Source organism: Bubalus bubalis, chromosome 3 (genome assembly GCF_019923935.1).
Source record: "Bubalus bubalis isolate 160015118507 breed Murrah chromosome 3, NDDB_SH_1, whole genome shotgun sequence".
NCBI classification, from domain to species: Eukaryota; Metazoa; Chordata; class Mammalia; order Artiodactyla; family Bovidae; genus Bubalus; species Bubalus bubalis.
Window position 1 is genome coordinate 124,253,569 of NC_059159.1, and position 13,797 is coordinate 124,267,365.

General features: G+C 48.2%; 1 protein-coding gene and 1 non-coding gene across 2 annotated transcripts; both read left to right on the forward strand.

Annotated features, from left to right (window-relative positions):
• The first annotated feature begins 5,846 nt into the window (after nt 1-5,846).
• On the forward strand, nt 5,847-5,918 carry TRNAC-GCA. The gene has a single exon. It is a non-coding gene; the product is annotated as a tRNA-Cys (tRNA).
• Nucleotides 5,919-6,969: 1,051 nt separating this feature from the next.
• ALDH1B1 (aldehyde dehydrogenase 1 family member B1) lies at nt 6,970-8,723 on the forward strand. The gene is given in 5 exon segments (XM_025281750.2): nt 6,970-6,982; nt 6,985-7,131; nt 7,134-7,643; nt 7,646-8,368; nt 8,371-8,723. Coding segments are annotated over 5 exon segments (1,539 nt in total). The 3' UTR covers nt 8,517-8,723.
• The last annotated feature ends 5,074 nt before the right edge of the window (nt 8,724-13,797 follow it).

A 13,797-nucleotide genomic window follows, 5' to 3' on the forward strand; every position in this document is an offset into this window, starting at 1 on the left:
AACCCACTCCAGTGTTCTTGCCTGGAGAATCCCAGGGACGGAGGAGCCTGGTGGGCTGCTGCCTATGGGGTTGCACAGGGTCGGACACGACTGAAGAGACTTAGCAGCAGCAGCAGAAAAACCATAGCTTTGACTATCCTCCCTACCTCAGGATTCTTAGCTGCAGATGCCCCGTGCTGTCATGTCTTCCATCCCAATGTTGATTGCATGCTTGTGTGGGAGGAAGTGAGCAAGGAAGCCAGGCAGGTGAGAGGGAAACTGAGTTTGCGGTAAAGACTCAGGACTGGCTTGGCTTGGCAACATTCAGATTTAGTTCATGTACACAGAGTATAAATTTAGTAGTGTGGAGGATCACTTAGGAGAAAAAGTGGGGTATATTTTGGTTTGCTTTTACACGCACCTTTATTTTTAAACTTCCATTCACCGCAACTCTCTCGGGGTCTTGACTGGGTCTTCCATCTTCAGTTCAAATGCTGAGAATAGAGGAACCTGCTATGTTCAGTGTAGAATCAATGTTCAGGGCAGCTTACATGTCTTTTTGTTTGAAATCTGTTCATTATCTGTAAGCCTGGAATCTTCTCCAGTAACTTCCTAGGGATCCAAGGCTTCAAAACCTTGAAGGTAAGAAACAGCTTCTCTTCCCCCATTCAGTTCAGTTGAGTCCAGTCACTCAGTCGTGTCTGACTCTTTGCAACCCCATGAATCGCAGCACACCAGGCCTCCCTGTCCATCACCAACTCCTGGAGTTCACTCAGACTCACGACCATCGAGTCAGTGATGCCATCCAGCCATCTCATCCTCTGTCGTCCCCTTCTCCTCCTGCCCCCAATCCCTCCCAGCATCAGTGTAAACACATCCCTGGATGACATTCCTTGCTGACAATGACCTGACTGTGGTTTGTGTTATCTCACCATTTCCCTTCAATTCTTTTAGTCCAAACACTTACAAGAGCTCCAGGCTCAATATTCATCTAAGAGGCCTGGATTTTTTTGTTAATTAAAAAGCTGAATCTAAAATATTCCTTCTGCAAAAGTTCTCTGTGCATTTTACCCTGAGTTATTGCACATTCATCCTTCTCTCCATATCATAAATGTCAAGCATTGTGGAAATTTTTTTGTTTTTTTAATTTTTGCATGTTTTTACAAATGCCTTTCAGCAGGACTGACTACTTTGGTGACTTCCGATGCAAGCCACAGCTTATGAAATGTCAGGGGTGGACCTGCTGAATGGAATCTAGATGCAGATAAAACGTTCCCTCAATAGGTCTCTTTATGAAAACCATCCATGATGGAGTCATAGAATCCCAAAGACCACTTAGGCTGATGCTTCCTAAATATAGTTGTGCATTAGAAGCATATGGGAAACTTAAAAAATTCCTGGGTTGCAGCCAACATCGAATAATTTAGAATCTCTTAAAGGTAAACCCAGGGAGATTATAAAGTTTTCTGTTGTTATTTTTTTATTATGGTCCCCAGGCAATTCTGATGCACAACTAAGTTTGGGAACCACCTGTCTAGTTCAGTCCTTATTTGGTACTCTCCTCTACAGAATTTTGCCAAGTGGTTTTATTACCCTTTTTTTCTTCTCCAGTGATGAGGGGCTCACTACCTTTCAAGGCAGCCCCTCTCACCCAACCTTGGCCAGCTCTGCTTTGTCATGAGGTTCTTCCTCTGCCCCAGGTAACTTACCTCACAGGTCTGGCTCCATCTTCTAGGACCCCTCAGACTATGTCTGCTTTTGCCCTTTGGAGATTTGGAGGATGCAGTCCTGTTCCTTGAGCTTTAAGGGGTGGATAGTCCCAGTTCCTTCAGCTGCTTCTCACAGGATACAGCCTTCCACCTCTCCCCAGGGGGCCACTTCTTCTTTGCTACACCACAGCTTTCCAAGCAGTCTGACCACATGAAGACTGATACTTGCTTTGTCATGGACTCACTGCCTCTATCAATGAAGCCTGTTAATAAATGACCAAATAATCCTTGAGTCAATCCACCATGGAGTGAGTGCCATGTCAAGTACCCAAGGGGTGCTAGGCTGGCCAAACCTATAAGGGGAGGCAGAAAGGTTTTTGCAAGGGGCCACATGGTTGTTGGGAAAACATGAACATAGACGTGGCAAGACACAAGATATAATGCTTTTAGTGAAAAACCAAATTTTGCAGCAAGGACTGTGAACATCCTAAGGATGACATGGTAAAAAGAGATTTCACAGAGATGTAGCTTAAGGAAAGAATTATGTGAATTAGGTTCAAACAAGAAAATGTGAAGACTCTAAATATGTGGAGAGGTTGAGATTTAATACAGATATTGGGTGCTGGCAAAAATTGCTGAACTGGCCGGAGGGAGGGAGAATCAGGGAGTACATGACCTTCAGGACTGACTGCCAGAATGAGATGGATGTGGCCTACCAGCCTTGTTACTAAACAACCTCGTAGCTTTCCAACCTCTCCAACAAGCAGGAGGGTGTAGTGGAGATGAAGTGATTGACAGATGCAAGTTCAGGATTTAGCATCCTTTATGGGGCTTCCCCGGTGACTCAGCGGTAAAGAATTCACCTGCAATGCAGGAGCCACAGGAAACGCAGGTTTGATCCCCCAGTCCAGAAAATCCCCTGGAGGAGGGCATGGCAATCCACTACAGTTTCTTTGCCTGGAGAATCCCATGTACAAAGGAGCCTGGTGGTCTACAGTCCATGGGGTCACAAAGAGTTGAATACAACTGAAGTGACTTAACATGCATGGCATCCTTTATAGCAACAACAAGATGGAGACAAAATTTAAATGTCCATCAACAATCCACCCTGCTGTGGAAATCTACACCACACTGGAGAGGATGATGTTGTTTTTAATTAATTTCCCCTTGGTGGCTTAGTGGTAAAGAATGTCTGCAATGCAGGAGACACAGAAGATGCAGGTTTGATCCCTGGGTCAAGAAGATCCCCTGGAGAAGGAATGGCAACCCACTCCAGTATTCTTGCCTTAATTAGTGACATGAGGAAAAGTTCATTTTTTAAAACAATTTTTTTTTAAAAAATGTAGCTAAATAGAGGTCATCATATAATTCATATTGGACCCTGTTTTTAAAAGAATTTTTAAAAAATGCAGGGGGGAAAATATCAGCAAGGTGAAGGGCAAATTTTGAGTGAAGGATTGAAGGTAGTATGTTTTCTTCTTGTGTACCTTTCTGCGTTTTCCAAGCTTTCTACATTGTGCATATCTTCTTTATGTCCGTAAGAAAAATGAAGCTTTTAAAAATACAAATATAAAATCAACTGGGAGAAAGAGAAATGAGAGTGGAAGACAAACGAAGTCAAGGGAAAAAATGAGAGAGCTGGGAGAGACAGAAGAGGTTAAGGAGCAGTTCAAATGATGGCAACCTAACAAGGCGCATTGTGTGCGAGGGAGAAAGGAAAAATACAATCGGAGTCCAGTCTCCCACTTTCCTGTGACCTGGGAAGTCCGGCCCACTCAGCGTCTTAACTCGAGAGGAGAGAATTTGCGTGGTGTGGGATACAACTGGAGCTAGGGGCAGGCGTGGAGGGGTGACGCTGGAACTCGCGTAAGGTACAGCGCTACCCGGCCTCCCACTCCCAGTCCCAGAAGGCCCCGCCCGCTGGCGTCCGAAGGGAGGAGCATTGGCCGCGAGGCGCGAGGTCGGCGGCTCCCCAGGCGTAGGCGGAGCCTCATTGGCTGCGGAGCCTCATTGGCTGCTGAGCCCCGGGGACCGCGCGGAGGCGGGGCTTGCGACGAGCTTCCCGGCGGAGGCCTAGCAAGACCTGGGATAGTCCGAACAGGCACGCGACCGCGAGCCCCAGTCTGCCACAGGTAACTGGCGCCCTCCCCGCCCCCCTCGCCTCGCCCCCAGGCCCCCGGGGCAGGCCGCAGCTCCCATCCCTCCAGAGTGGAATCTTCCTCTTCGGGTCTCGGCTTCCCCACGTGGGGGCCGGCCTTTCTGCCCCCAGCGTGCACTGTCGGAACGTCTTCACGTTTCCCACCGCTCCTCCCGCACCCGGGTTCCTGGTTGGCGCTTCATCTGGCCTGGAGACTCACACCCTTGAAACCTTCCGGGTAGCTGGACCTCATCGCGCCTGTCCACCCGGCCTACTCCAGCAGAGAGCCCCTGACTTTATCGAGTGGCCAAGACACACACACCCTCCCCTCATAAGGGGTAAAGTGGGAGCCACCTGGTCCTGGATGACCCAAAAGGTCCGGTCCTTGGCAGGGGTCACTAATACAGGCAACTGTGAGAAATTGTCCATAGTAGGGAGGAAACACAAAACTAGGGCTGTGGGATCCAGGCTGAGACTCCTGTTCTTACTTGCCCTGTGTCTTCAGTGAATCCCAGAACCTCTGATCCCTAATGTTCTTCCAGAACGGAGGTTATCACATGCCCAAATCCCTTCAGGGCTGTTGGCCACTTGGGGAGTTGACTGTTGAGGAGACGGGCCAGCAAACTGTAAAGCTTGGTGTGCTGTGAGCTGTCCTTTTTCCGTACGGAGGTGGCGGCACCAGTGCACACCCCGCATGGGCCTCTAGAGTAGTAGCAGCCTTGGCCGGACAGGAAAGCAGACATGCCAGCCTTAGTCTGTGAACACCCCTCCCTCCTGTTTAGCCCCTCTGCCCCCACCCCAAGGATTGGTGACCTCCCATTCCCCTGATCTTGACCTCCCCTGGGACTCCTCCCTCTATAGACACAGGCCTGCTGGACCCAAGGATGCTTCTGTCCCAGCATGGGGCAGAGTCCTGAGTTAACCTGCATCCACCCCTGACGGTCTGCTGGCTCAGTGTCTTTCCAAGGGATGGCTTCCTGGGCAGCATTGGTTTGTGTGGGGCCAGGGATCTGGCTCAGCTGGTAAAGAGTCCGCCAGCAATGCAGGAGACCTGGGTTCAATCCCTGGGTTGGGAAGATCCCCTGGTGAAGGGAACGGCTACCCACTCCAGTATTCTGACCTGGAGAATTCCATGGACTGTATAGTCCATGGGGTCACAAAGAGTCAGACACGACTGAGCGACTTTCACAGGGATCTGGTTGGAGCTTTGTTTTCCTGGATGAGTTCTTGCCTCATCTCCCTCCCCAGTGGCAGAGAGTGGGGGGTGCTGGGGTAGGGCAGGTGCAATTCATTTTGGGGGCTGGTGAGGTGAGGCTTAAGTGAGCCAGCAAAAGTGGAGGGATTGATGTCCCAGCTGGAGAGTAACTGCTTTAGCGAATCTAGGAAATTTATATACTATTTAAATTTCATTGAATAAATTTTATAGACTTAAATGTTGTATGTGTGTATGTGTGTTAGGTTGCTTCTGTCGTGTCCAATTCTTTGCGACCCTATGAACTGTAGCCTGCCAGGCTCCTCTATCCATGGGATTCTCCCGGCAACATTACTGGAGTTGGTTGCCATGTTCTCCTCCAAGGGAATCTTCTGGACCCAGGGATCGAACCCTAGTCTCTTATGTCTCCTGTATTGGCAGGAGGGTTCTTTACCTCTAGAGCCTCCTGGGAAGCCCTTAAATGTTATAGATATCATTTTAATAAAGTCTACACTGTTTTCAGAGTTGTAGGCCAAAGTAAACAGAGCCTTCTTTCCAGCTGCCAGACTCACTGCACTCCTGGGAAAGCTGAAGCAGTGCCTGAAGGGCTGAGCTGGGCTGGTTTCTGAGGGTGCCAAGCTCTGATGACCTGGGTGGGTGTGCCAGGCTTTTTATACGCACAACACCGTTCAGTGTAGCCCCATGAGGCATTTCACATGTGAGGAAACAGAGGCACAGAGGTGAAGTGAAGCGAACCCCTCTCTCAGAGAACGGCTCTGGCTCTGAGTCCCTCTGGTTTTTACTCTACCCTTAGGTCAATTAAGGGGCTTCCCTGGTGGCTCAGATGGTAAAGCGTCTGTCTGCAATGCAGGAGACCCAGGTTCAATCCCTGGGTTGGGAAGATCCCCTGGAGAAGGAAATGGCAGCCCACTCCAGTATTCTTGCCTGGAAAATCCCATGGACGGCGGAGCCTGGTAGGCTCCACTGTCCATGGGGTCCCAAAGAGTTGGACACACCTGAGCGACTTCACTTTCACTTCACTAGGTAAATTAAACAGCCTTAGTGGATATTTTGATGTTTCCTTGGTCTGTCGTTTAATAACTACCTACTGAGCAGCTGCTCTGTAGCCAGCATAATTCAAGGCATCAACAACATAGCAATGAATAAAACAGGAAAAAAAAATCCCTGCCCTCATCGAGCTGACATTTTACTGGGGAGAGGCAGACAATAAACATGTAAGCATATACATATACTATTTGGTATGTCAAATGGGGGGAAATAGAGCACAGTATGGGGGAGAGACAGTCCTGGGGCTGAGGAAGGCGGCACTTTTATAAAGGGTGGTTAGGGAAGGCCTTGGGCTTCCCTATATAGCTTAGCTGGTAAAGAATCTGCCTGCAATGCAAGAAATCCTGGTTTGATTCCTGGGCTGGGAAGATCCCCTGGAGAAGGGATAGTCTACCCACTCCAGTATCCTTGGGCTTCCCTAATGGCTCAGATGGTAAAGAATCTGCCTGCAATGGGGGAGACCTGGGTTCAATTCCTGGGTTGGGAAGATCCCCTGGAGGAGGGCATGGCAACACACTCTAGTATTCTTGCCTGGAGAATCCCCATGGACAGAGGAGCCTGGCAGACTACAGTCCATGGGTCACAAGAAGTCAGACACAGCTGAGTGACTAAGCACAGCAGAGCACGGGGAAGGCCTTACTAAGAGGGTAACATTTGAGCCAAGACCCAGAAGAGGTGAAGGAGTGAGCCAGAGGCTAGATGGGACACAACAGACTTGGACCAAAGTGTTCTTCAGGGCTTTTGTAGCCCTTTGGATTCATTTTTTCATAGGGGGTACCCTGTTATGCTAGAATCTTGGAACATCTTAGCTGGTGGGCCTTTGGGTGTCCCTTATTCATTCTGCCTGTTCACCCTGGCTCCTGTCCCTCTCTAGAGTACTCAGCATGCTGCGCTTCCTTTGCCCCGGCTGTTTGCCCTGCACCGCTCCGCCACCCGGTACTTCGCAGCAGCAGCCCTTCCCAGCCCTATCCCTAACCCAGACATCCACGACAACCAGCTGTTCATCAGCAACGAGTGGCATGATGCTGTCAGCAAGAAGACTTTCCCGTCAGTCCTGCCACGGGAGAGGTCATCGGCCACGTGGCTGAAGGGGACTGGGCTGACGTGGATCTGGCAGCAAAGGCAGCCCGTGCAGCCTTCTGACTGGGGTCTCCATGGCGCCGGATGGATGCCTCGAAGCGAGGCTGGCTGCTGAACTGCCTGGCTGACCTAGTGGAAAGGGATCGTGTCTACTTGGCCTCACTGGAGACCCTGGACAACAGGAAGCCTTTCCAAGAGTCTTATGTCTTGGACCTGGATGAGGTCATCAAGGTGTACCGGTACTTTGCTGGCTGGGCTGACAAGTGGCACGGCAAGACCATCCCCATGGGTGGTGAGCATTTCTGCTTCTCCCGGCACGAGCCTGTTGGCATGTGTGGCCAGATAATCCCATGGAACTTCCCCTTGGTCATGCAGAGCTGGAAGCTCGCCCCGGCACTTGCCACGGGCAACACTGCGGTCACAAATGTGGCAGAGCAGACACCCCTTTCTGCCCTGTACTTGGCCTCCCTCATCAAGGAGTGGGCTTTCCCCCTGGGATGGTAAACATCATCACAGGCTATGGCCCAACAGCAGGAGCAGCCATCGCCCATCACATGGATATCGACAAAGTTGCCTTCACCCGCTCCACCGAGGTGGGCCACCTGATCCAGAAGGCGGCTGGCAAGTCTAACCTCAAGAGAGTCACCCTGGAGCTGGGTGGGAAGAGCCTGAGCATCGTCTTGGCTGATGCCGACATGGACCATGCCGTGGAACAGCGCCAAGAGGCCCTATTCTTCAACATGGGCCAGTGTTGCTGTCCGGGTTCCTGGATCTTCATTGAAGAATCCATCTATGATGAGTTTCTGGAGAGAACGGTGGAGAAAGCTAAGCAGAGGAGAGTCGGGAACCCATTTGATCTGGACACCCAACAGGGGCCCCAGGTGGACAGAGAACAGTTTGAATGAATCCTGGGCTATATCCAGCTTGGCCAGAAGGAGGGGGCAAAACTTCTCTGTGGTGGGCAGCATTTCAGAGAACAAGGTTTCTTCATCAAGCCCACCGTCTTTGGTGGTGTGCAAGATGACATGAGGATCACTAGGGAGGAGATCTTCGGGCCCGTGCAGCCACTGTTTAAGTTCAAGAAGATTGAGGAGGTGATTGAGAGGGCAGACAACACCAGGTATGGCTTGGCTGCTGCTGCGTTCACCCAGGATCTGGACAAAGCCATGTATTTCACGCAGGCACTCCAAGCTAGAACAGTGTGGTAAACATCTACAACATTGTCACCTGCCACACGCCATTCGGAGGGTTTAAGGAATCTGGCAACGCGAGGGAGCTGGGGGAAGATGGGCTTAAGGCCTACACAGAGGTGAAGACGGTCACCGTCAAGGTTCCTCAGAAGAACTCATAAAAACAGCTACCAGGGAGACCCAGCTCTAGGCCAAGGATGCCACCACAGCCACCTACCAGTGGTTGCCAAACATTTGTTAGCCATACTGTGCTAAGTCACTTCAGTCGTGTCCGACTCTGTGTGACCCCATAGATGGTAGCCTACCAGGCTCCCCCGTCCCTGGGATTTTCCAGGCAAGAACACTGGAGTGGGTTGCCATTTCCTTCTCCAATGCATGAAAGTGAACTGTGGCGGATTCATTTTGATATTTGGCAAAACTAATACAAGTTTGTAAAATTTAAAAATATAATAAAAATTTAAAAAAAAAAGTGAAAGTGAAGTCGCTCAGTCGTTTCCGACTCTTAGTGACCCTATGGACTGCAGCCTACCAGGCTCCTCTGTCCGTGGGATTTTCCAGGCAAGAGTACTGGAGTCGGGTGCCATTGCCTTCTCCTTGTTTAGCCATGGACTCCCTTTATTTGTGCCAGATGAACTCTTAGGAGCAACTGCAACAAAGAAAGCAATTAAAATGAAAGCTACTGTAGTTAAAGCTGGGATGGGGCTGGACTCTGAGTCTTATCCACCTGCACCCCAGCGCCCTTGGTGGGCCTGTGTTACTTCTATGAAACCTTAGGAGTCTCTGAAAGACAGATAAAAAATCCCTGATCCAGACCATGGCTCTTAGTTCTTCCCGCTGGTCCAAGGACTTCCCAGTGAATTGATTGATGTCTTAGTGGGTAGACTCTTCCAGGGGATTGGAAGTCATCAGGAGTTTTAAATTCAACCCCATAATCTTGGTCCCATTCTCCAGCGACATACCCTAAAAATCAAGGAAGCTTTTCTTCTAAGTACCAGTTGCTGGCTGGTTTACTTGCTTGCATTACTTCATTTTGCTACTGATTTTCCTTAATTTGAAAGAAGGTGGACAGAAAATGCATATATATAACCATTCCTTTAAAATAATCTCAGACAGCCCTAATTTCAATCAACTAATGAGTGGATAAACAAAATGTTTCCATGGAATGTCTCTTAAACTGTTCAGCCTTAAAAAGAAAGGAAGTACTGACACATGCTACAATATCGATGAACCTTGAAACCATTATTCTAAGTGAAAGAAATCAGACGTATAAGACCACATGTTGTATGATTCCATTTATAGGAAATATCCAGAATAAGCAAGTCCATAAGACAGAAAGTATATTAGTGGTTGCCAGGGGCCAGGAGTCGGGGTGGGGAGGGAATGGAGATAACTGTTAATGGCTATAGGATTTCTTTGGGGGAAGTTTGAAATTTCTGGAATTAGTGATGATGGTTGTACAACTTTGTGAATATACTAAAAAGAAACTGAATTATATACTTTAAAGGAGTGAATTCATTAGTTAAAAATTAAAACAAGCTCACACATTCTGCTTGCAAGTCAATTTTGTATCAATAGTCTCTTGCTGATGAACATTTTACAGAGTCTTAGGGATGGAAGGGACCCCAATAGTCTATAATCCCCTGCATAATATTTCTAGTTTTGATTTTGTTTTCTCTCACCTGGGTGACAAAGTGCAACTTTAAGACCTACAGATAAAAGTGCTGGCTTCTGCCTAGAGCCAGTCTATTCGAATTCTCATTTTAAGGCTTCTACTGGCATTGTCCCTCCAACTCTCACCAAAACACACCAGCCCTCAAGCCAAACTCAACATCAAGGCCATCCTGACATGCTGGGGTTTGAGGAATTTCAGAACTGAGAGTTCAGTATGTTTGTTGTTAGTCTCACAACTCCATTCCCCAACTGATGGGAGTGAGTCAAAGTCAGCTAGAGCATGATACAGAAACAACGCTGATCCCCTCTCTCCTTGTCTTCCATCTTTCTAGGCCTTGCTGCCCATGGCTCACTGTACTTTTAGGTCCACTCAGCCTTGTGAACGCACCCTCATCATCTCTTTAATACCCCATGTCTGACCTAGGCATCAAGATGATTTTGTTCAGTATCTTACCTTGGAGTTGGCCTGAAATTGCTTCCTATGGATTCAGTGTCCATTTTGTCCCCTCACCTCTGCTTCCTAGGGTCCCCTTTTTCCATTTGACTAAGGCTGGAGTGACTCTTACTGCCCCCTGAAGTGCACCTTTTACCTATTTCTCTTGGAGGCTGTTGACACTTTGCACAATAGTGAAAGTTTCTTGTGAGTGTTTGGGTGGCTGCGTTGGTGGGGCCTCTAATCATTAATGTGCAACATCTCAATAAGTTAAAAGATCCATCCCTCACTTGCTTCTCAATACTTATAAGCCAAAGAGGAGTTTGGTAGAGGGCATCCCAGTGCAGAGTGGGACTGGGAAAGGATAATCTTCTAGGTTCCTCATGTGTGTGCTAAGTCACTTCAGTCGTGTCTGACTCTTTGCTACCCTATGGACCGTAGACCCTCACTTCACCCTGAAATTCTGAGAGTAAGGGGTCACGTAGGTCAGATTCCCAATCAGCACAGCCTCTGCAGACTCTCAGCACTCATCCCGTTGCTCTGAATGCAGACAGGTGTGAGCAGGGAGGTTGAACCAGGCATTATTGCCAAATGTAGACTCTGCCTGCATGACTTCACTTGGTCATAAACACTGCAGTTCCAGGACGTCCACCCACTCAAAAAACGTAAAACAAGTGCCTTGTCAATCACTATGCCTTACGTGCTTTTGAAGTCTTACAATAATCCTATTAAGTAGGCAGTAGAGTTACCCCTTTTATCAGATAAGGAAAGGGAAGCTGAGAAATTTTGTATGCAACTCATTTGGAATCATTTTCCCATGTGCCTGTGCTATGAGCCAGAAGGGAGTTGTGATACTGTCAATTATAAGTATATATTCAGTCTTCATCCATTTCTGGCACAGCTCCTAAAACCTTTGGAATTTACCTATGTGACCAGAGTGATAAAGTTGTCATTACTTTGTAATTACAAATAAAAACATTATTGGGGTACAGTTGCTTTACAGTGTTGTGTTAGTTTCTGCTGTACAATGAAGTGAATCAACTCTATGGATACATTATACCCTTCCTCTTGGGCCTCCCACCCACCATCTTCCCCTCAGCTGAGCTTCCTACACTATACGGTAGATTCCCCCAGCTATCTGTTTTACAACTGGCAGGGCACGTACGTCAATTCCCCTTTCCCAGTTCATCCCACCTTCCTCCGCCCATGTGCACGGTTTCATTCTCTATGTCTGCATCTCTATTGCTGCCCTGCAAATATGTTCATCTGTACCGTTTTTCTAGATTCCATGTATATGTGTGAATATACAATATTTGTTTTGTTCTTGCTAACTTATTTCATTCTGTATGACAGACTCTAGGTCCATACATATCTCTATAAGTGACCCAGTTTCTTACCTTTTTATGACTGAATAATATTCCATTGTGTATGTGTACCACATCAAGATCCATTCATCTGTCAATGGACATTTAGGTTGCTTCTGTGTCCTGGCTATTGTAAACAGTGCTGCTATGAACTTTGAGGTGCCTGTGTCTTTTTGAATTATGGTTTTCTCAGGGTATTCTGGAGAAGGCAATGGCACCCTACTCCAGTACTCTTGCCTGGAAAATCCCATGGACGGAGGAGCCGGGTGGGCTGCAGTCCATGGGGTCGCTAAGAGTCGGACATGGCTGAGCGATTTCACTTTCACTTTTCACTTTCATGCATTGGAGAAGGAAATGGCAACCCACTCCAGTGTTCTTGCCTGGAGAATTCCAAGGACGGGGGAGCCTGGTGGGCTGCCATCTATGGGGTCGCACAGAGTCGGACACGACCGAAGCGACTTAGCAGCAGCAGCAGCCCCAGGGTATTCTTGCCTGGAAAATCCCATGGACAGAGAAGCCTGGCAGGCTACAGTCCATGGGGTCGCAGAGAGTCAGACATGACTGAGCGACTTCACTTCAGGGTATATGCTCAGGAGTGGGATTGCTGGCATCTTTTTCTATGTTAATGAAGTGACTCCTGGGCCGTAAGCATGAGGGCTGATTGCCAGGAGAACCAACCTTGCAATCAGAGGTCTGGACTTTCAGTCCCACCCCTATGACCTCTCAGGAGGGCAGAAGGGCGAATCAATTGCCAATGGCCAATGATTTAATCATTCATGTCTGTCCAAAAGCCTCCATAAAACCCCAAAGGACTGGCTTCAGGAAGCTTTGGTGAACATGTGGAGACTCCAGGGAGAGAGGGGAGCTTGGAGAGACGTGGGAGCTCCATGCCTTGTCCATGTGCATCGTGTCTGGCTGACTTCCTGAGTTACATTCTCTTATAAATAAACTGGAGCTCTAGTAAGTAAAATGATTCCTGAAGTCCATGCTCTAGCAAATTAATTGAACCCAAGGAAAGAGGGGTTCATGGGAATCTCCAATCCAAGCTTGTCAGTCAGGAGTACAGGTGAGAACCTGGACTTGTGACTGGCATCTGAAGTTCGGGGTGTGTAGGGTGGAGAGACATCCAGTGGCCCTGACCCTTGAAAGGGACCTGTCCCCATCTCTGGGTAGATAGTGTCAGAACTGAGTTGAATTCTACTCCCTGCTGGTGTCTGAGAATTGCTTGTTGAGAAATGCTGGGCTGGAAGAAACACAAGCTGGAATCAAGATTGCTGGGAGAAATATCAATAACCTCAGATATGCAGATGACACCACCCTTATGGCAGAAAGTGAAGAGGAACTAAAAAGCCTCTTGATGAAGGTGAAAGAAGGGAGTGAAAAAGTTGGCTTAAAGCTCAACATTCAGAAAACGAAGATCATGGCATCCAGTCCCACCACTTCATGGGAAATAGATGGGGAAACAGTGGAAACAGTGTCAGACTTTATTTTTCTGGGCTCCAAAATCACTGCAGATGGTGACTGCAGCCATGAAATTAGAATCAGAACCCCTTCTGAGTTCACACACGTTAGCGTTGGGTCCAGGAGATAGGGGCGAGGGAGGCACACCAAGAGTACATCTAATGAAACGCCAAAGTCTGTAGAGCCCACAGCCCTGCCAACAATCCCAAACACCCAGCTTCTTTGCTGGAGCCATCGGGGCTGCTGCTGCATCACCCAGACAGATTCCAGGCCATTTAAGAGCTTCAGTTTGGGTTGGTTGTATTATGGGTGTGAGACTGACCTCTGGTGGCTACTTTGTTAATTAATTTGAAGGCTACTTAATTAATTTAACTCAGATGACTATTATATCTACTACTGCAGGCAGGAATCCCTCAGAAGAAATGGAGTAGCCATCATGGTCAACAAAAGAGTCCGAAATGCAGTACTTGGATGCAATCTCAAAAACAACAGAATGATCTCTGTTCGTTTCCA